General features: G+C 36.2%; 1 protein-coding gene across 1 annotated transcript; it reads right to left on the bottom strand.

The window, feature by feature from the left end:
* Window positions 1-621: 621 nt before the first annotated feature.
* hspa4l (heat shock protein 4 like) lies at window positions 622-22,563 on the bottom strand. The gene is made up of 19 exons (XM_084393817.1): window positions 22,227-22,563; window positions 18,828-18,885; window positions 18,572-18,712; window positions 18,249-18,371; window positions 18,060-18,159; window positions 15,200-15,333; window positions 14,865-15,109; window positions 14,480-14,556; window positions 14,230-14,381; window positions 13,468-13,574; window positions 12,875-13,008; window positions 10,523-10,719; window positions 8,903-8,980; window positions 6,816-6,950; window positions 5,143-5,268; window positions 4,821-4,928; window positions 4,503-4,622; window positions 2,263-2,424; window positions 622-1,111 (listed from the first exon to the last, which is right to left on the bottom strand). The coding sequence occupies exons 1-19, from the start codon at window positions 22,331-22,333 to the stop codon at window positions 935-937; spliced, it is 2,481 nt and encodes an 826-aa protein (XP_084249943.1). The 5' UTR covers window positions 22,334-22,563; the 3' UTR covers window positions 622-934.
* Between the last annotated feature and the right edge of the window lie 47 nt (window positions 22,564-22,610).

The following is a 22,610-nucleotide window of genomic DNA, read 5'->3' as shown; positions in this document are numbered from 1 at the left end:
AATTTAAATGAATACAATGCATTTTTTGCCTGTATGTTTTGCAAAAAATAAAACTTCTATACGTGCTTCTAACACTTACAAACCCTCCTGTTCTTGTCCAGATTTTATGACTATAGAATTACATTTTAAATTTCTCATATAAACTGGCACAATAATTTAGATGGCAACAAACACATTCAGTCATAAAGGCATGTTTTATTATTTGTGATCATCAAACCTCAAGACTTGATATGGGACTGCATGAAAACTGGGAAAGAAGGTAATGACCGGCTCAGTACATTCTACTTTCATATGACACTACGGAGCTGAAAGCTATGCAATGTCAACAACAGGAGTGTGCCTCTATCTAAGCACCCATAAATTCAAATTACTAAAATAATATTTACAGGCTCTAAACAACACATCCTTTGGAAATTTATATTTTAAATACAAATATAAACCATATATTTATATGTATTGCATACATATTTGCTTGTTTTACCTCAATCTTAACGATTGATTGAACAGTATTTTGATTCATGTTCCCATAACAAGTTACCGTGTGATATGATTCAGCTCAAAAAATGCCTTTGGCTCTCCCAAAATGCAAGTATCACATTGTTTTAGGGATAACTTTTTGTTAAGAGTGGCAGCATCGTTTCAGCTATTGAACTACATCTATTCTATATGCTCCCTATCATGGATGTCCAATCCCGGATTGAGTTTCGAATACAGCTGCAACATTCAAAGGACAGCCTGACCCGATCCCTTAATAGATACAAGAGAAAAAACCAACAGAGGAGCAGACTTCAACAAACAAATGCACAAATACAGCCAACTGAGTGGTGGACACAAAGAGAATGGTTCCAGCTATTGGTTCAGTGTGAGTTGAAAAGGTTTAATAGTAGCTTAAGTGAGAATGGCAGCAGAATCGGATGGTTGAGTGTGGAAGAGCTCAGTCCACCTCCATCTCTCCAGACGGAGGCTTCGTCTGCTGATTGCCTTTGCTGTCAGCACCTTGTTGCGCCGCGGGGCCGTTATGGGCCCCGTTGTTTCTGTCTCCCTCCTCTACGGGCTCCTCGGCCTTGGGTTTGGGTCGGTTGACGACAGGATTGCAAACGTCCTCTAGCTCCTGCAATTCAACACAGAGCAGATAGATTCAATTTATTGAATTATGCATTAGGTTAGACTATTGTCAGCCAGTGCCAGAATATAAGGATTCTTTATGGGGGAACTGGACACAACCTGCCAATAACAAGTTGAGGCAATATTTTGTCTCATTATTTAAAAAGAATATAAAAAATTAAAATTTATCAGACTATTTTAATTATCAATTTTGCATTTCAACAAATTTTCATTACCGAACTATAAAACAATCTAATTCTCTTTATTCTAATGAAAAAAAAAAAAAAATACAATATTTCATTATAGTAGAACAGAGAACTAGACAGTCTGTCAAAATAAAAGTCCTATATTACTACATCGATACCATTTGTATATTTTTCAGGATACTACAAAATTTTATTCAATTGTTAAAGTATTTATACATCATGGTAGTATTTGTTTAGATGTCATTCATTTATGCAAATTAAAAGTAAAAAAATAAAAATCCCCACAAACATTTTTCATTACTACGTGAAAAATCTCATTATTATTACTTAAATGCAAAATATATACAGTAAATATTTAAATTAATTAAATGTTTTAAGTATTTATACACTACTGTAGTATTTGTTCTACTGCCTTAAATTTGTGCAAATTTAAAGTACATTTACATTTACATTTACATTTAGTCATTTAGCAGACGCTTTTATCCAAAGCGACTTACAAATCAGGACTAAATTAAGCGAGTCATCATGAAGAGGCAAAAGACAACAACAACGCAAGAAGTGTTCAGAATACGAAGTTCATGCATTATTCAGAGTAGCATAAGCATAAGTGGGATTTTAAGGGAAAGGTTTTTTATTTTTTTTTTATTTTTTTTTATGAGTTTAGGTAAACTCATAAAAAAGTAAAATTAAATTAATACATTTTTAACTTACACAGTTTTTATCATAATGTAGAATAACAGCAATTAGGAAAAATGCATTATCAAACGTCATTGCCGTAAAGGATTTTTTTGCATGCAATTGTATCATGAAATAATATCCCAATGAAATTGCTTTCAAACATGCTTCATTTTCTTTATGTCACATGGCAATGATTTCATGAGATATACTCTCACTGATGTGACCATTCTAATGACAGTGAATTTTTTTTTACTGGAAAAGTGCACAAACAAACCTGAATCTTCTGAATGATCTCTGCTACTTTGACTGCTGGGTCTTGAGCAATGGTGAGTTTGCTTTGGGCGTTCATCTTCGCATTTATCCAGCCTAAAGCTTCATTCACACTCTTCTCAACAACACCCATCTCCTCAGCGCTCAAGTGCTGGTAGCGCTCGTCCTGTTGGTCAAATAGCAGACATGTCCACAGCATTTATGGAAATGTAAAAGACATTAATGTTAAATGATTTTAAGAATAATTGATCCAATCTGAACAATGCAAAAGATTATGATGCAGTCATAAGTCTGACAAATATATCACTATGTAATGATATACATGACTAAAACAACTGATATAAAGACAGTCACTGAGACATACAGAGACTTCTGTAAGATTAAAGAAGTAGAAGAATTAGAAAGTGAATATGTTTCCTAGAGCTTAGGCATTTAACATCCTTCTGCGTACCTCCTCTCTTCCACTTAGACTGCAGTCACACCTTTTCCATTATTTGCCCCCTTAAACTGATTTTTTACCTTTAAAGACAACGTTTTTCTAACCCTATTAAATGTATGTGTCCTGTTTTATGTCAAATTCCAAAAATTCCATTAATTTAATTATTACTATAATAATTAAAGCGATAAAGTAAACTAAATCAATCATTTCAGTCAAATGAAATCAGTATCAACAAAGTGGCACAAGCTGCTTCTAGATGTATTTACATTGTTTAACGCAACTGGCTTGAATGCAAATACAAAAGCACAAATAATCTTATTATGAGATGTTTTAAACAAAAAAAAAGTTCAACAGAGGAATATGAAATGATGGTAAAAACAAAGTGATACTATAAAATATTAACCTAAATTCACAAGTAGGGGGCGGCAAGTGTTTCTTAATGAGTGAGTCATCGAGTCATTCATTCATTCGGTAATGAAGCAAGTGGCTGTATTTATGAACGGGTCATTGAATCATCGACTCTCCCGATTCATTCGAAGCCGCAGATTCGTTCACTAATGAAACACCGCTGTGTGTGTTGCTTGGAGACTCAGAACAGTTCTGCTGTGGCTTTTGTTGGGACTATTATTTTGTTGCAAAATAGAGTGAACATTACTGACAATACTGTGTTCGAACTTTATGTCACTTAATATTCCTGTTATTCCTGTTATGTCATTGTCACATTTGCAATAGTGTGGATATTCGGGAAAATTGCATTCTTGCTTCTATAGCTTGTGTCTATATTTGTTCTTCATGCTAGTAAGTGCTAAAACCCCACTTTTATTTTTACTTTTACCCGCACGATGGCAGCAGACTCTGCAAGCAGCCTGTCATGTGCTTGTGTGGATGCAATCAGTTGCGGACGCAAAAGATGAGGCCTTTTACAGCACTACTATTGTCCTGTTTTTACACTAGATTTTAAGTTTTAAAGGTTCAAAGTTCACCCAAAAATTAAAATTATCCCAAAATGTACTCACTCAAGCCATCCTAGGTGTATATGACTTTCTTCTTTCAGCCAGACTCAATCAGAGTTATATTTAAAAATATCCTGGCTCTTCCAAGCTTTATAATGGTGTTGAATGGTACCTTAGATTTTGAAGCCCAAAAAAGCGCATCCATCCATCATAAAAGTGCTCCACAGGGGGTTAATAAAGACCTTCTGAAGAGAAGCGATGTGTTTTTGTGAGATTAAAATATTCATATTAATAACTTTATAAACTATAATCACTGGCTTCCGGTAACGGCTGTTCGCGAGTCGAGATCCGGCGACTGGTACCAATGGGAAGAGCCATGATATTTTTGAATAATACTCCGATTGTGTTTGGCTGAAAGAAGAAAGTCACCTGGCTTGAGGGTGAGTAAATTATGGGATAATTCTTGGGTGAACTATCCCTTTAAAGGTGGGATACAATTAAATGAACTGCAAAACTCAGCATTTTGTTCGCCTCCCCCCTCTGTCACCTCACGTACCCCCAGGATACCCCAGTTTGGGAACCACTGCCCTATAGAATAGTGGGAGACATGGCAAGGTACATTATATAGCTTGTAGATGATGAAAAAATGTAAGCTACGGGAGTAATTAGGCCAGTAGATATCCCAAATAAAACCCATTAATGCCTGTAAAAAAAAAAAAAAAAGGTTTGACATCACCCTAATGCTGCTAAAAACACAACAGGCACGAACTGCTTTATAGATACAAAAACTTTTCTAAATCATTTTCTATCAACATAACTACACTGATGGAAACTGATGGAATTACAGCTTACCTTCTGTCTATACACGTCCACCGCCTTCATAAAAAGCTGAATTTTCTTGCCCAGCTCATCAAACGCTCTGGGTCGCCCCTCATGCTCCCTGTACCGCTCTTCAATGGGCTCACCAAACCTCTGCAAAACACAAAGACACTTTTAACAAACATTTTCACTTCAGGTTTTTCTTTGAAAGAACTGACCCTTGTGAAAAAGACGTACACTTAGGAATTAAGAGGTAAATCATGCTAGAAGAAGGAAAAATATACACGTATAAACAGTTAGAAATAATGCTAAATGTTATAACGTGCATGATCTGAACACTAAAACACCTACTTTGAGTTCAGACAGTTTGTCCTGATAGATTTCTTTCTCCTGGTCCTCTCCTTCTTCATACAGCCAGTTCTCTGTGTCTTCAAGCATTATGGTGAGCTGGTTACTTTCCTGCAAAATATAACGTCAACACGCATACATGATAAGTCTGACATGTGATTCGTTTTGGTAGCTACGTATTTGTAATGCTCTGTTCGATTTACAAAATGATGAGAGATTCTCTGAATTGCAGAAGTGAGGTAGATTATACTGAAAATAAAACATAAGCTCCCTAGTCTGTTGTCTGAGAACAACAGCTCCAGATATACAGAGATCATGTGCTCACATTCTGAGTGACATATTTCTCATAGATGCCACATAGTTTGTCCCGCAGGTCGTAAACATATTCCTCCACACCATTTTTAGCATCATTCCTCTCCTTTTCCAGCTTGTCCTGGATGATCATTTTTTTCTGGAAGACAGAATGCAATGAATACATTTACAAACATTGTAACTTTTCACCCTGTTCAGTCACACAAAGATTCTCAAACACTGTAATTATCCACATGGGACAGTAAACATAGCCTTGTGAAAAAGAAGTGTGCTTAATTGTATTGAATGTGCATTTGTAGTGTACTTAAAATCTTAAAAGTATATATATATATATATATTTTAATTACTTGCAGATAATATAATAATTAAATAAAAGGCCACTTATGTGCACTAAAAGAGACATACTTCAAGGGTTAGTTCAGCCAAAAATGAAAACACTTTTACACTTTTAAAAAGAGCACTTTGTAATAATGTCAAACTACAAGTAATTTTAAATCATTATGTTGTAGTTATCATTTTATGTGTTTTAAAGAAGTGCACTTATTTTGCTATCTCATGTACTTATTTTTCACAAGGTTATATTTAGACAAAATAAATATTATTGTAATAATGTCAAACTACAAGTAATTTGAAATCATTATGTTGTAGTTATCATTTGCTGTGTTTTAAAGAAGTGCATCTCATGTACTTATTTTTCACAAGGTTATATTTAGACAAAATAAATATTATTGTAATATTATTGAATTGAAACAAAAAAGTACAGCCAGACATGTAATATTTTCTAATTTAAAGGGATATTTTAAAGACATCATGGTAAGTGATTGATGACGAAATTGTATTTTTAGGTCAACTATATCTTTTAAGTAACAACACAAAACAACATTCAGCACTTACATTCATCAACTGAAACCGAATACTCAAGAGAAAAAAGAGGCTTGATTTCATCCACTCATCCATCTGCCGTTTCCTACATTAACAATTGCTTTTGTCAAGTTGATCAAAATATATTATACTGTTTCTCTGTCGAACAGTCTTACCACCAATACATCTACCAATGTGGAAAATTTTAATAATATTGAAAAAGACAAAAACAAACTGCTCAAAATGAATTGAAAACCAGGAACTTGCATTAAGAAATATTGTCGATTCATGCTTTTTTTGTTGACTAACAAAAATACAATTGCATAAAGCTATGATGCCAATGTTCAGCCTTGATTAGAGCTATATAGTGTGAGATTACACACTACATAAAAGACTAATTGAGTATTTGTTTTTTAATGATAAACGATGAAACAGTAAGTGTAGGACATAAGTCAAATGCCTAGAGCTATGCTTTCGCTTCACTGACGTAATGATCTATAAATATCTTTTCCCTGTGGTGTGAATCGAGCTCTGTCATGGATATTTAAATCAAGCAATTTTAGCAACATGCAGAGTACAAGATGCAGTCAGTTCTGCTGGCAGGTGTTATGAGCAGGAGCTACTTAGAGACAAATATAATGAGTACATATAATAAAACTGAATGCTGCCTAAAAGTGCAGAAAATGGAGCTCTGAATCAAAAATGCACAGGGCGAATGTTTCTAAAGACGACTGCTTTGAACTGAGATGATTTAAATTAATCGCAGCACTCCACATGTTCTCCAGGGAAATGAGGCTGACTGAAAGTGAATGGAAAAGCACTTGCCTCGTATTCAACAAAGTTGTTGAGCACATCTCGATCCAGCTGTCGGGTGGTGTTGGCCAAAATGGGCAGATCAACACTCTTCACCTTTGACTTGGCTTTGCTACTGCTTGCACCTTGATCTTGTTTATCACCATCCTTTGAGAAAATAAGAAAATTGAAAAGATATAAGCGAAATTTTTTATTTTATTAATACACAATTATCAGGAAGCACACTGCCTTTAACGGGGTCATATCAGTATCAGAGAAATCAAATTGTTTTACCATTACTTTCAGAAACCACAACTTCTAAGCTACCCAAACGGACAGACAGACAGACAGACGGATAGATAGATAGACAGACGGTAGAACGATAGATAGATAGATAGATAGATAGATAGATAGATAGATAGATAGATAGATAGATAGATAGATAGATGGTAGAACGATAGAACAATAGATAGACAGACAGACAGACGGTAGAACGATAGATGATAGATAGATAGATGGTAGAACGATAGAACAATAGATAGACAGACAGACAGACGATAGAATAATAGATAGATAGATAGATAGATAGACAAACAGACGGACAGACAGACGGTAGAACGATAGAACGATAGAACGATAGAACGATAGATAGATAGATAGATAGATAGATAGATAGATAGATAGATAGATAGATAGATGGTAGAACGATAGACAGACAGACAGACAGACAGACGGTAGAACAATAGATAGTAGAGTGATTGACAGATTGATAGATAGACAGACGGTAGAACGATAGATAGATAGATAGATAGATAGATAGATAGATAGATAGATAGATAGATAGATAGATAGATAGATAGATAGATAGATAGATAGATAGATAGATAGATGGTAGAACGATAGAACAATAGATAGACAGACAGACAGACGGTAGAACGATAGATGATAGATAGATAGACAGACAGACAGACAGACGATAGAATAATAGATAGATAGATAGATAGATAGACAAACAGACAGACAGACAGACGGTAGAACGATAGAACGATAGAACGATAGATAGATAGACAGACAGACAGACGGTAGAATAATAGATAGATAGATAGATAGATAGATAGACAGATAGATAGATAGATAGATAGATAGATAGATAGACGGACAGACGGACAGACAGATGGTAGAATGATAGATAGATAGATAGATAGATAGATAGATAGATAGATAGATAGATAGATAGATAGATAGATAGATAGATAGATAGATAGATAGATAGATAGATAGATAGATAGATAGATAGATAGATAGATAGACGGTAGAATAATAGATAGATAGATAGACAGACAGACAGACGGTAGAATAATAGATAGATAGATAGATAGATAGACAGACAGACGGACAGACAGATGGTAGAACGATAGATAGATAGATAGATAGACAGACAGACGGACAGACAGATGGTAGAACGATAGATAGATAGATAGATAGACAGACAGACAGACGGTAGAATAATAGATAGATAGATAGATAGATAGATAGATAGATAGATAGATAGATAGATAGATAGATAGATAGATAGATAGATGGTAGAACGATAGAATAGATAGACAGACAGACAGACGGTAGAACGATAGATAGATTGATAGATAGACAGACAGACGGACAGACAGACGGTAGAACGATAGATAGATAGACAGACAGACAGACGGACAGACAAACGGTAGAACGACAGACAGACAGACAGACAGACAGACAGATAGACGGTAGAATAATAGATAGATAGATAGATAGACAGACAGACAGACGGTAGAACGATAGATAGATAGATAGATAGATAGATAGATAGATAGATAGATAGATAGATAGATAGATAGATAGATAGATAGATAGATAGATAGATAGATAGATAGATAGATAGATAGATGGTAGAACGATAGAACAATAGATAGACAGACAGACAGACGGTAGAACGATAGATAGATAGAATGTTGCAAAAAAGCTAAAATCTTAAACTAAAATGATAAGAGGAACACAGGGGAAAAGTTAAATTATGCATGATATGACCACTTTATTAAAGTAACAATAAACAGCATGCGGGATCTATTCTTCAAGATAAACTGTACCTTGCTGCCAGAGTTATTCAGTCTTTCCTCTTCAGTGGGCTGTTCTCCTTGGCCTTCCTGGTCCACCTGCATTTTATTCTTTTAACAAACGTGTAGACACAGCATCAGTGATCTGACCCTGCAGCTTTACTGTCCACTAATTCATTTAAAAAAGCTCACAGCGCTTGAAATATTTGCTTGCTTTGAATATTCTTCATAAACGGAGGACCATTGAATAGCTGAGGCTGAGAGCCATAGAAATCAGTACAATACAGACTTCCTCCTCTCACACTCACAAGACAAATGAAACAAAAGCAATGCCATTAATGAAAAAAAATAAACGAAAAGCCATGTAACTGACATAAACTGAACTGAGCAATTCTACTTCAAAATATTTTTCTTTTGGCTATTGATGCTGAAAATTTAGCTTTGCCATCATAAATGATGTACTTTATTTAAAACACTATTTAAAATTGTAAGAATATTTTACAGTATTACTGTTTTTGCTGTATTTTGGATTTAAAAAAAATGCATCCTTGATGAGCATAATAGACTTCTTTCAAAAACATAAAGTAATCTTACCGACCCCAAACAATGGTAGTGTATTTGATTTTTTATAAATACATACAGAAACTTTTGGACTAACTAATTTTACATTTCTCATCATGTAAAAAAGACTTTTGCTCAAAATACTTGATACTATTTTTCAGACAAATATAAGTACAGTGCATAGTATATGTACTGATTGATTGAATGAGGTCATAATTATGCCCCCCGCCAACTTTTGCCCTAGTTTAAAGCAACACCAAAGCACTTTTCCTCTGCAGTCCCCCTACAGGTTGGAAGCGGAATTGTCCATTACCGCTGTCGTAAATCATTTAGCCTACCGCAGCCTACCGTCGCACGCACGCTATTTGTTTATCCAGCACCGGCTTTGGAGATAACGATGTCCACAGACAAGGTAGAGTATGTTGCATGATTTTACGAAAGTATGATGTATTGCGACATCAGAAACGGCTATTTTTTATATAGGCTCCACCTATCGGCTATAGTAACGCTTGCCGTAAAGCAAGTCAAATTTGTAGTTTCTTATGTCTCATTCGAACTACAGATCCGCTACCCGATCTGGCAAACTTGCATAGTGCGGTTATAGCCGATAGAGGGTCGCAAAGCGAATGCAGAAGTGCCGAAGTTCACCCTGTTATGACTTGATGAACCACTGAAAGGATTTTGGAAACATTATTTTAAGGTACAAAATCATCTTTGGTGTTGCTTTAAAAAAAAAACGTTGTGCCAAATTACAGCTGTTGATAGGATGTCAGAACCGTGGTAAGCTAATTAAAGTAATACCCAACACAAGACCGACAATCCTCCTCCTCCAGGACAGAGGTGTCACTTTCAGTGCTGAGTGCAAAATTAGTGACAAAGAGCAGAAAGAATGCTAATGTTGTGCCTGTGTGTGTATATAATCCTTTTCCACAGAAGAAAGAAAGTCATACTGGATTGGAACAACATGAAGATGACAGAATTAGCATTTAGATATTTCTCTCTAGAAATTGTCAACAGTCACAAAACTAGAATTAGGTTCATTTGTTTTCACATTAATTTACCTAAAGACTGAATGTGGTCAGTGTCTCCTACCTGTTCCTCCGGCCTGCCCTCATTCTGTACAGTCGGCTCGGTGTCCATGTGCACATCCTCTGACTCTCCTTTCTGCTTCTCTATCAGAGAGGCACTGGACACGCTGAAGATCCCGTGCACATTCACACGCACTTTCACCTTGACCTTTGAACTGTCCCCATCAGGCTGCGGCACAACATTCTGGACGGTGAAGCGGCCTGACCACAACAGAACAACATGGTAATCAGAACTAGAATTAGACAATAATAGTATTAGTATGGCAGGGTCAGAAACTAACGGTGCTTTGGGGCTAAAAAGAAAGTCACTAAAATGAAAAATATGGCTAAATTCAAAATAAGGGGGTAAAAAAATGCATAATTAAACTAAATCTATTACGGCTGTCACGGTAAAATATGAAAATGGATGAAAAGTGTTGATTGAGGAATTACATTTACATGTGATCGGATCGCGTCAGATTCCTTTTTACATGTTTTTTGCAGGGTTGAGCATTTTAACCAATCACACACTTTTTTGTTGAGCTTATGAATGCAAGGAGCAATCAGAGGCGTTTAGATCAGTCACCGCTGAATATGCCGGAGTGACGTTCAGTGCATGCATTCGCTCAAAATAAAACAAAGTGCAGATACGATGCAAGTAAGAGATTCATTTTGCAGCATCGAGAGCTTCGGTGATTATAACGGTTGTTTTTGCAAGAGTGCAAAACTCTCGCTAGACTGACGTCACGGACAGCTTCAGCGAAAGGGAACGTTATAAATTCTTTGCTCACTTTCTGTATATAGTTTTAATAACTAAAATAACCAATAACACTTTACAATGAGGTCTCATTTGTTAACATTAGTTTATGCATTAACTGTCATTGTTTGATGTGTCTTGGTTTCGTTTTCAAGGACTTTTAGTTTGTTTATCTTTGCTTCCTGTTTCCTCGTTCCGTTTATTATCAGTTTCCTTGGTTTTTTCCATTATCATTAATTAGCACACACCTGTCAGTACTTTAGCTTGTTATCCTGTGTATGTATGCCATCTGTTTCAGTTCCTCTTTGTCTGGTGTTGCGTGTGTATCATGCACATTCTATTTTGAACTACAGCTTCGCTCATCTTCCTCCTCTTTGACTATCCGTGACACTAACAGTGAACAATGTATTTTTAAAGCATTTATTAGCCTTTGTTAAAGTTAGTTGATGAAAATATTTATTTTCATGTTAGTTCACAGTGCATTAACTAATGTTAACAGATACAACTTTTGATTAAATGTATTAGTAAATGTTGAGATTAACATTAGCTATGATTAATAAATGCTGTAGAAAGGTTGTTCATTGTTAGCAATATTAAGTAATGTAGTTAATTAATGACCAATGTGAAATCATGATTTTCTAATGTGTAAAAAGCAATAAACTAATTAATAAAGAATATGACATGGCTTTTCCCCAAACACAAAACATTTATATGTATTCTATTAATTCCACTATTAATAATTTTTACAATATCAAGATCAATAATGGACAATAATGACTTTTATCATAATATTGCAGCCCTACCGAGAAATTTTTATTTTATTTTATAATTTATATGCTCATGTAGGCTATTTACATCACGCAATTGTTGTGTAAATACGTCTATACCACCCTTGAGCAGCATTAAACAGTTTGTGTAAATACTAGGCATGTGACGGTATCAAATTTTCACATCACAATAATTTTAATCACGTTTTACAGTATTATCACGGTATTGAATCAAAAGTATTGTCTTCCTAACATGTGTAATACTTTTTTTCTAATACTTTTTTTTTTTTAAATACAATAAAATGCTAAACAAATACAAAAACAATACATACATCGTATTAGCGTACGTGGAAATCAATCCCAGCGCGCAAATAAAAGTTATTTTCTGACCCTGCCATTTGGGAAGTGCATTAGGCCCACACACACTCAACAGACATACACTCAGTACTGAGAGAGTTCACAGTGCATATGATGTGATGGGAGTTAGAGCTTAAGGGACGTCATGTCTCAGTCCTAATTACCTGGCATGTAAGTGTATTTTGACACATCTGTGACCCTAACCCACTTCAGTTAATGTGTTGAAGATATAACAGGTGCTCGGACACAATGAATCACAATGCTGAGGGCAATCTTAATCAAATGAGGACATGAACGACTATTTAAGGGTCCCGTGGGCTTCACACCAGAGTAATTGGTCTCATTTTGGTCGTAAATTAGGCTAGAGAAATCTGACTAAAACTCAAAGTGAATCATTTCATACTGATTGCTATAGATGTTTAAGTAAAGTCTGGTTTAAGAATTCCATTACAGAATGTAATCATGAGGATGAAACACAACACACAGTAATACACACCTATTCTGCTATCTGGATAGGGCAGCTCATGTGGAGAACTATAGAATGCTTCCAGGTCAAACGGTTCCTTCTTGTGAAAGGTGATGACCTTGGAGAAAGGTGCTGCATGGTTTTTATTGTACACCTCACATTCCCTGAAGACGGAAAAACAACAGTTAGAAAACAGGTCGTCGTCGCTATTGCATGTTGCTGCTACAGTGATTTATAACACATTATTGTGCATTTGCTAGGATGATATGGAGGGTTAAGCTTGTGTTCGTTGGTGTGTATTACATTCTCACGCCTAGATGGCTTGGGTCCCTTCTGCCATGTAGGTCTTTTTTATGGCCCACCAGGTGCAAATGAAAGTGTGATTGCCGAGAAATGTAATATCACGCCTCTCTCCAATAAGCCGCATGATTTGAGGTATCATTCATTGGAACCAGTTATATGTTGATGTTTAATTCTTGGGGCTGGTGGTTTGTTCATATGAGCAGAAGCAATAGTGATGCTTGCCTTAGTGAGCATTACAAATAAATAATGACATGTAAAACTAGGACACAATGTGCTTAATTCAGATATGTGCACTTGATTCAAACAGAGAAGGCTCTTACCCAACACTTTCATCTGTCTGAGACTTCCAGCGAAGAGTAATCGGGAAGGGAACTGCGTCTGTAATGGAGAACTCTCGGACTTTGAAGGCTGGAGACAGGATTGCACACTTACCACACACACACACACACACAGAGAAAACAAACATTTATGTATATACAAGCAAATGCAGTTACATAAGCTGTCTAAATAGGGTGTTAGTGTAAGGAATCAGAGACAGCGTTGCATGGTAATCCATGCATGCATCACACAGATTTCATCTGGTTTCTACACCTCTCCCACAGACTCCACAGACTCCCCAGGGAACTGGCACAAGTATTGTTCAACTGTTCTGTATCACAGCCTCACACTGCTCACACATTTTCTGTGTCTGTGCTGACATGCCTGTTATCAAGGCCATTTTAAGTGCTATCGACAGATCTGGGTAACACTTTATTTTGATGGTCCCTTTCTGTTGATTATAAGTAACTTTGCAACTACATGTCACCTAACTCTCATTAGAGTATTAGTAGACTGTCTGCTTAATATCTGCTAACTCTTTATTGTGATGCTCCTCAACAGACATTCAACTGACTATAAGTAACTTTGCAACTACATTTGCAACTTATTCTAACCCTAACCCTACCAGTCTACTAATACTCTACTAACACTCTTATGAGAGTTAGTAGACATGTAGGTGCAACACACTTATAGTCAACAGAATGTGTTTTTTAACCTTTTATGGCTTTAAGAATCATGGCACACAACAGAGAGGTGTTTTTTACCTGTAATGCACATCCGCGAGCTACAGCCTCGTCTGCGTTCAGTGTGGTGCTGATATCTTTACAGAAGAACTTTGAGATTCTCTCCTTTATGGCTGGGGTTCTGGTAGCTCCTCCCACCACCTCAATGGCATAGATCTCGTCTCTGCTGAGCTCTGTACCAGAACAAATACATACATATTAGGAATGGGTTTAAATTTCACATCTGTGGTGATTGATTCTTTGGTGAACTGGGTCGTCTGCTGCTGCTTACTTGATTGTTCCATGACTGATTTCAATGGCGCCTCCACTCTCATCAAGAGCTGAGTGCACATCTCTTCAAACTGAGCCCTGTGTCCAATCACAATAACATGTTTTTGCTCAAACCATCAATCCAACTCCAAAAGAACAATTACCATTTTGCATTAAGCCTGAGATGCTTCATTTGCATATTTCATTTAACAACACTTTGCATCTACTTGCAACAGTCAATAACAACTCTGTTATTTACAAGCAGCAATGCGATGTAAAAGTACATTGTTCCAAAAAAATACATTATTTTGACGTAAATACATAGTAGTTAAAGAAACCTAATATAAAGTGGGACCATAATAATAATAAAAGATGATATATTTAGTGTACATGTGAACAGGAATTACCTGTTCATTTTCCCATGGACATCGATGTCATTCATGAAGCACTCGATGTTGAGAGGGAGATCGGAAGAGTTTGCACTCATGAGTTTCTTCAGTTTCTCACACTCCTGGTTGAGCCTCAGAAGGGCTCTCGGGTTGTCTTTAACATTTAGTTTGAATCGGTTTTTGAAGTCTTCGCAGAAATACTCCACCAGTATTTCATCAAAGTTGCGTCCGCCCAAATATGGGTCAAATGCTGTAGCCAACACCTGAAACAGATTAGATCATATCTTTGAGGCTTTGTGAAGGATTAAACATAATATTTTGAAGCAAACATAAATGATATGAATAACATAGACCTTCAATTTCCCCTTGTTAAAGGAAGTGATGGAGACTTGATAAGATGAGTGCCCAATGTCAACAAACACAACATTACGGGGTTTCTCCTCTGGGTTTGGCAAGTCCTGCTTATAGATGCCGTAAGCCAAGGCCACTGCAACAAGAATCAAATGACATTTTGTGAAAAGGTCTTGTGGACTGTAAAACTAGACAGAGGTGAGAATAATTCTTCTAAATGTGGTTCATCCAAACATCCAATTAACATTATAACCAACTATTTTGTCTAATATATTACACAATTATCTATTTTACCATTAATATACATGGAATCCAAATTAATAATTTCACACATAATAGTGTTTTTATGAAAGTAATATTAGTTTTTCTGGCCATTTTTAAGCAAAGATACAGTAAGTAGTATACTGTGCGTCCATCCAAATGTCATACAGACACAAGATATGTAGCTTAAGCCAAGAAATATTTCATTATGATCGGTCAATTGTAGCATTCTGTGGGCATTCAGTATATTGTGGTATAATGAGGTTTAAACTGTATAATGCATGTACTACTAAGCTGTCCCAGTTTCATGCGTCTCTCATATCATTTATTTGGTAAAGAGCAGTGTATAAAGTGGGATATTACATAGTCAGATGTGCCACAAATTAAGAATCTGCTATCACAACTTACTAATTCTTCCTTATGTTCTATATTTATGTGCTATACCGGTAGCACGTTATTTTACAGTCCTGTTCTCCATGTACATACTATGTACTTATTAAAGTAATTGCAATAACTGGGTATTAACAAGGTATTAACTCTGAACCTCCCCTAAACCTAACCTTAACCCATGTAGTTACCTTACATTACCAGTACTTTTTTAGGTAGGTACACTGTAAGTACAAGTGCACCTACTGTAAAATAAAGTGCAACCACTATACCTTATGTAATTATGTACTATAGACATGATTTAAAGGTGCAGTAAGCGATTCCTGAGAAACACTGTTGATATCTGAAATCAACCCAAACAAACACACCCCTGCCGTCATTGCCCTGCCCCTCAAATGCACAAACACGTGCCTCTTTATCATAGCTGAAGAACAAAAAATTAACATACAGTACATAAGAGTAAATACAAGCAAGAGTTAGTCACCAGCAGCTCCAGACAAACAATGACACTTAAAACTGTGCTGTTACTAGAGCTAACATTACAACAACAGTATATCTCGGTTCTGTGAAACAGCAAAACCAATGTTACTCACGTATGGAGCAGAAACAACACAACCTCACATCCGTTTTCAGGCCTTCCCGCTTAGGTCTCTCCAGCACTGTAAAGCTTTTCTAATATTAACGCGGGTCCTAAAGCTCTTGCCTGATCATAACCCTTCTTTTTCCAGTGAAATTCCTCTGAGCTTTTCTCTTTTGTAATGTCTCTCAGCCATCTCTCTTTCTACAGTCTTTCTTCAAATCTCACTCTCTCTTTCCTCCCCCTTCATGAGAGGACACACCCCCTACTTCTGATTGGCTACAAGTGTGTTGTGCTGCTCGGTCCGATCCACTTTCAGCAGCTTTTCTCAGAAATAGTGTACTGCACCTTTAACTAAATTGACATGAGGTAACAAATTAGTGCAATGTGGCCACAATTTGACTGCAACAAGGGAAAGAATTAGTATAACGTAGTCACAATTTAACTAAATTAAAATGAGGGAACAAGTTAGTACAACGTAGCCACAATTTAACTAAAATATGTAACGAATTAGAACAACTTAAGATTCTTAATTTGTAATTTTGTGATAATAACCTGCTGACTGACTGTACAATATGCCTTGCTTACTTAATTGTCATTGGTGTCTGAGTTACGATTTATGTTGGCAAACCTAATGTCCTTGACATAGATAAAACCTTGCTATGAAGGAGAACTTCTCCACAGTCAATCAAACCACTTGTGCATAACACAAACAACTGTTTAGCTGCCCAACAGGAGCAGTGGCCAGCATCAGTATTCCTGCAAACAGTTACTCTGTCCAAGATGTTGAAAATAAATGACTAAGGAAACATCATTACACAAGGGAAGGAAACAGTAATCACTTGTTTCATGAATCATGTACGTGTCAATCATCCCACATTAAATATGCTTCCGCAACAACCTCACACATTCAGCTAGAGCAGGGGATCTGCAACCTTACGAGGGTTTAATCATTGTCGTGAGAGTAATAGTGAAAATAGAGAAAAATAATATGTATTCATTTTAAAGGTGCTCTAAGCGATGTTGGGTGACGTCACTTCTTGTTGACGTTCAAAGTATTGTCAAACAAAACGGAGGCTGGCTCGACCCTCCCTCCTCCTCATCCCGTCCCCCAAATATGTTTTGGCCTAAAATCGCTTAGAGCACCTTTAATTAGTCCTTTAGAAATGCTGAAGTCCCTCACGCATGTACAGTATGCCAATCTACCCTTACAGTAAATCTACATAATAGTCATGCAGCCTCTTTTAGGGTGTTCACACTTGTCGTTCGGTTCCCTTGGTTCTTTTGGTTCGGTCCAAAAGAGAAAATAAAAAATTTAGCCCTGGTTCGCTTAGAATTCACACAGAATTCACACATTCATTTTTTAACACAGAACTCACAAAGAGTTTAGAAAATGTTTACACTGTACACTGGTAACGTGCAATTGTTCCCTTTAAGTGCTATTTGTACCTTATTTAATGCATTACAAATATGTTTTGTTGGTATAAATCAATGTGTTTAGGTTGACTTAAATAATATTTTTGACTTGAATAAAACAATTTAGATGTTACCATTGTTAGGTTACTATTTTATTTTTTAGTGCAGTTAGTTAGATAACCAACATAAAAATAAAACATTTTTAGCTTAATTTTACAGACCTGCTGTTGTGTCATTAATCAGCCTCAAGCAGTTCAGCCCAGCAATCTGAGTTGCGTCCATCAGGGATCTCCTTTCTACATCCGTGAAGAAGCTGGGGACCTGGAGAGAACCCAAACATGTCAAAGAGATGACAAGCATGACAAATCACTACGGAAATATGCTAGGTTCAATTATTCAGAAGCACTCACAGATATCACACAGTCCACCACAGGCTTCTTCAAGGCATGCTCAGAAGTTTCCTTCAGCTTGGTGAGCAACATGGATGTCATCTGCTCAATGGTAAACACCTTGTCCTCATTCAGATAACGTACCTGTGACATGGGCAAATGCATGTAATCTCTAGCATATTTAACATTCTAGAAGTTGCTTTTTAAAGGGGCTATACTGTATGTAAGAATTTGTCAATTTTTTTGCTTTAAGTCCAAAACAGCCTAGCTTTTTGGGACGGTGGTCTACAATAGCAAAATAAAGTGTTTCAGAGTGATGGCAGAACACAGATACAATATTTTACCTTTATTCCAGCGTTGCCATTGTCCAGTTTGTGAAGGCTGTAAGGCAACTTGGATTTTTCCCCTTGAACAAATGGGTCATCGAACGCTCGACCGTGAAACTTCTTAAAGCCATGAACCGTGTTCTTAAAGTTAGTTATGATCTGCAGAGGGCATGTTTATTGGTTAATAGCACACTTAATCTGAGTACTTCTACAAGTAGCAAATATTTCAAAGGTTCAATAAAGTGGAAAGCATGAAATGACCAGCATTCCGTACCTGACTTTTAGCAGCATTTCCAATGGTCCGGTTTTTAGGGGCCAGAGAAATGCATGCTCTGTTGGGAAAGATGACACGTTCATAAATGTATCATGCATTTTGGTAACACCCTCCATATTTTATTTCCAAACTGATGCATTATAGAAGCTGGATGAGTAGGGTGTGGATCAGCACCTTGGACAGCGACTTAACCAGTGTTTATCACAAGCCTTTTCTGAGTCTCGACTACGTTATGATGTGGAATAAGCTTTTGAGGTTTGAAAAGGCATGCCAAGGTATATCAAGACTGCTAGTAGCTGGAGGTCCTCAAAATATTTGACTTCTGCATTTCATAGCAACCAGATTTTATGATAGTGGAACTTATGAGTGGAATTAAACGAGCTACAAACTGAAGGAAAAAAACAAACACTGTGTATTAATTAGATTCATAATCTGGTCAACATGTTCAAAACTATGTTTGGGTTTAAGTCAACAAATTTGGGTGCAACCTGCTTTCTTTTTTTTCTTTTTTTTTTCTTTTTTTTGCTAAATGTGTTTTACATGCTATCAATCAATACAATAATGTGTGAAATGTTAATTCACTTAAAGAATGAATGAAATGACACTATAAAGGATGTGTGACAAAAAAAATCACACATGTGTAAAGGTCAGTAGGCAGTTATTTATAATTACTAATATGACCTATGTAATATGAGGGAAATTTTCAAAAAATCCCTTGTGTCTTTACAAAACTGTATGACTTTCGTTTTTCTGTGGAACATAAAATATATTTGAAGAAATATTTTTGTCCATACAATGGAAGTCAATGGTTATCAAAACCATTTGGTTACCAACATTCTGTGTTCCTTTGAATAAAAGGCAGGTTTGGAATGACATGAGGGTGAGTAAATTATGACATGTATATACAAACTATCCCTTTAAGATTGAAAATAACATTGATGCTGCCTGATTTTTGTTGCTGTAAATCTCTGATATTGTTGACAAAAATCAGGAACACAGCTGTAAAACGTCATCCAATTTCCTTCTGTCAGGGCATAGTAGCAATGTTTCTTTATAATATTTCCATTTTCATAACTTCAATAGATATTAACCTGCATGAGGTATTGAGTTATGGTGTTAAGGCAGATGGTTTTTGAGATCATATTATGGCATAATAGCTTTAAAATGAAATTAAAGCTTCAAATGTGTAATGAACATCCTAGTCATCTCTGATTAACTTCAGTGCAAAAAAAAAAAAAAAAAAAACTATTGGCATGTACAGTTGTGGTATGTGTCATTGTGTCAGGGTGGCACAACTGCAAACAAGGCTATTTTATTATGAATTGACAAGGTATTAACAGTAAAGATGATAAAGCTTCATCCAGAGGAGCCCAACTGATCCTTATGGCAGAGTGAAAAGGATAGTAAATCTCTCTCAAATACTGGTGAAAAAAAAGCTAATTTCAAGTATGGTTGGTACACTTTCCATGTCAGGTGGTACAACTGCAGTATATACATAAAACTATATTTTGTACCGCCTGACGACAACAGTCAAAAAAATTATTTAAACACTTTGAAATGTCATTTAACAACTGAAACTTGTTTATTAACTGTCACCGTCCCACAGGTGGGACGTTTGCCCATATATATTTAGAACAATAATATCTTAGTAAAAACCTAAAGTAATATTGACAAACTATATATCATTTGAAAGCTTACAATCTCTAGTTTTCATATTTGGTGGCTGTTTTTTAAAATAAATTACAGAGGAGCAGTAATTTATCAATTTGCAACAAGAATATTTCATATTCATTAGGCGTGTTTAGGCCTTTATTTTGAAATAGAAATAAACATGAAAAATCATGAAAGATTGGTAGAAACCTCAGTTTGTTTTCATGCCAAGAGTTCAAAAGATTAAATGTTATGAGAAAAAAAGGTCTGAAAATGTTTAGAATATAAAGAAAAATATTATGGATTCTCGATTTGTGATGCGGCACGTAGCGGCAGCGAGCTATAATGCACATATGTGCTCTTTTTATTAGAGGTTGAAATCAAATAAAATACTGCCAAAACACCCATACTATTTCTGAATAGGATGTATACTTCATAAATTGTATGAAATTATGGAAATAAATGGTTCAGATCACTCAAAACATATATGAAAATGGAGACGCCCTTATATGGTCAGTAAGGAAGCTGGCTGTCCATCCAGTGAAAAAGTTTGGTACTGCGCCCAAATAAAATCTTACTGAAAGCTCATTTTTTGAGATATCAACCTAAAATTTGGAACACAACTTGTTTAGATTTTTGGCTTTAATTTTCTAGCAGTTTTAGAGTAAAATATATTTTGTAATATATATATTTTATATAAAATATTAATAATTATATTTTTACATTCTATATTTTCATAAACTCAAACTTATATAACTTTTTTTCTGTTTCACTTTCATAATTTATTTCACTTCTACAATAATCTGGCAAATGTCTTCTTAAAAACAAGACCAACCATATGTCTATATTCCAAAGCATTCTTGAACTACAACCATTTAAGTTTGTATAGTGATTTTTTTGTCTATGCGAAAAAAGGGGGGGTGACAGTTAAGGGGTTAAACACATTGTTCATGCCTCAAAAAGATGCATTACATCAGTTTTGAAAATACTTTATTCAACAATGACCCATAAAAAGAACCTACAGAGAACGTTTCTAGAACGTTCTTATTTGGTTCCAAAAAATAACCAAATGGGAACCATATAGGAACGTTAGGGGAACGAGTAAGCACTGCAGTGACCTCCTAACTTTGATGGATTTCCTTCATTTGTCCAAAAGCCCGTGTATGAAAATACAACAAAATATTGAGTTTTAATTTAGATTGTGTGTGCTGCCGCACCCAAACGAGTGTCGACAGACAGAACAGCCTACACGGCCTCGGTCACAGTCTCGTGGATTCACCCCATGCAGGGTGAGGTGTCAGATTATACCGTTCCCGTGAGGTGCTCGTGCACGACATGCAGGTTGAATTCGTGTGTGAAAAGCCACAAAACCGCTACTCCAATTAATTTCACTAGCGACTGAATGTGTATATGGCATGTGGGAATTGCACGCCGTGCGTGTCTTATTCACAATATCAAATAACGACAATAAGCCTTGTGATAATAAGCTAACTGGATAAATAAAAGCACAAAACAGCATACTTAAGCACTGCTCTCAGGTATAATTAAGAGGGCGTAGCAATCATTGATAAGACTCATACGGAGGTCAAACTGATCTTTTCGTGCAAAATGGAGGTTTAGCATCCTTCGGACAAAACTGACAGTCGCAGGAGCAACATACACTGGATCGGGAACATTGCCAGCTAGACAACAGCAAACGTTGCGTAACAACACAGCATCATTTTACAGAGATGGCAATGCTATACTTACGGAGTGCATCTGTCACTGTATTCATTTGCAATGGTTTCAATACCGCCGCTCCTGGCAACAGCGATGTAACAGTTCTGGAAACCCACATCAATTCCCACCACAGACATGTTCAGTCCTTATTTCTTTATTCTCAACACCTCCGGTCCAGTTTTGACAGTGCAGCTGGGTGAGAACACAACACCCCTATTCTACAGTATGTGTCTGAGTGCGCTAGAAGAATTATACGCTATTATGTAAGTCAGGCTTTTTATAGATAATTCTTCCTCTCTAATCCTATAGCAGAGAACGCTTCTACTGCATTCTTGCAGCCTCCACTGATATTGTCAACCGGCAATATGGGTAAACCTGCGCATTTGTCAAGAGCCTGGAATTCAGTTGAGCCCC

Source organism: Rutilus rutilus, assembly GCF_951802725.1.
Source record: "Rutilus rutilus genome assembly, chromosome: 21".
NCBI lineage: Eukaryota > Metazoa > Chordata > Actinopteri > Cypriniformes > Leuciscidae > Rutilus > Rutilus rutilus.
Note: the sequence above shows the minus strand (reverse complement) of the source record. Positions and strands in the feature narration are given on the sequence as shown.

What these genes read in the sequence shown, in the direction of transcription:
- hspa4l (XM_084393817.1), bottom strand. Translation starts at nt 22,333, where the DNA reads ATGTCTGTGGTGGGAATTGATGTGGGTTTCCAGAACTGTTACATCGCT. An exon ending in CTCGCGGATGTGCATTACAG is followed by an intron (nt 13,575 to 14,229) that starts GTAAAAAACACC and finishes GTGTGTGGTAAG; the next exon opens with TGTGCAATCCTGTCTCCAGC. An exon ending in CTATCCAGATAGCAGAATAG is followed by an intron (nt 10,720 to 12,874) that starts GTGTGTATTACT and finishes TGTTGTGGTCAG; the next exon opens with GCCGCTTCACCGTCCAGAAT.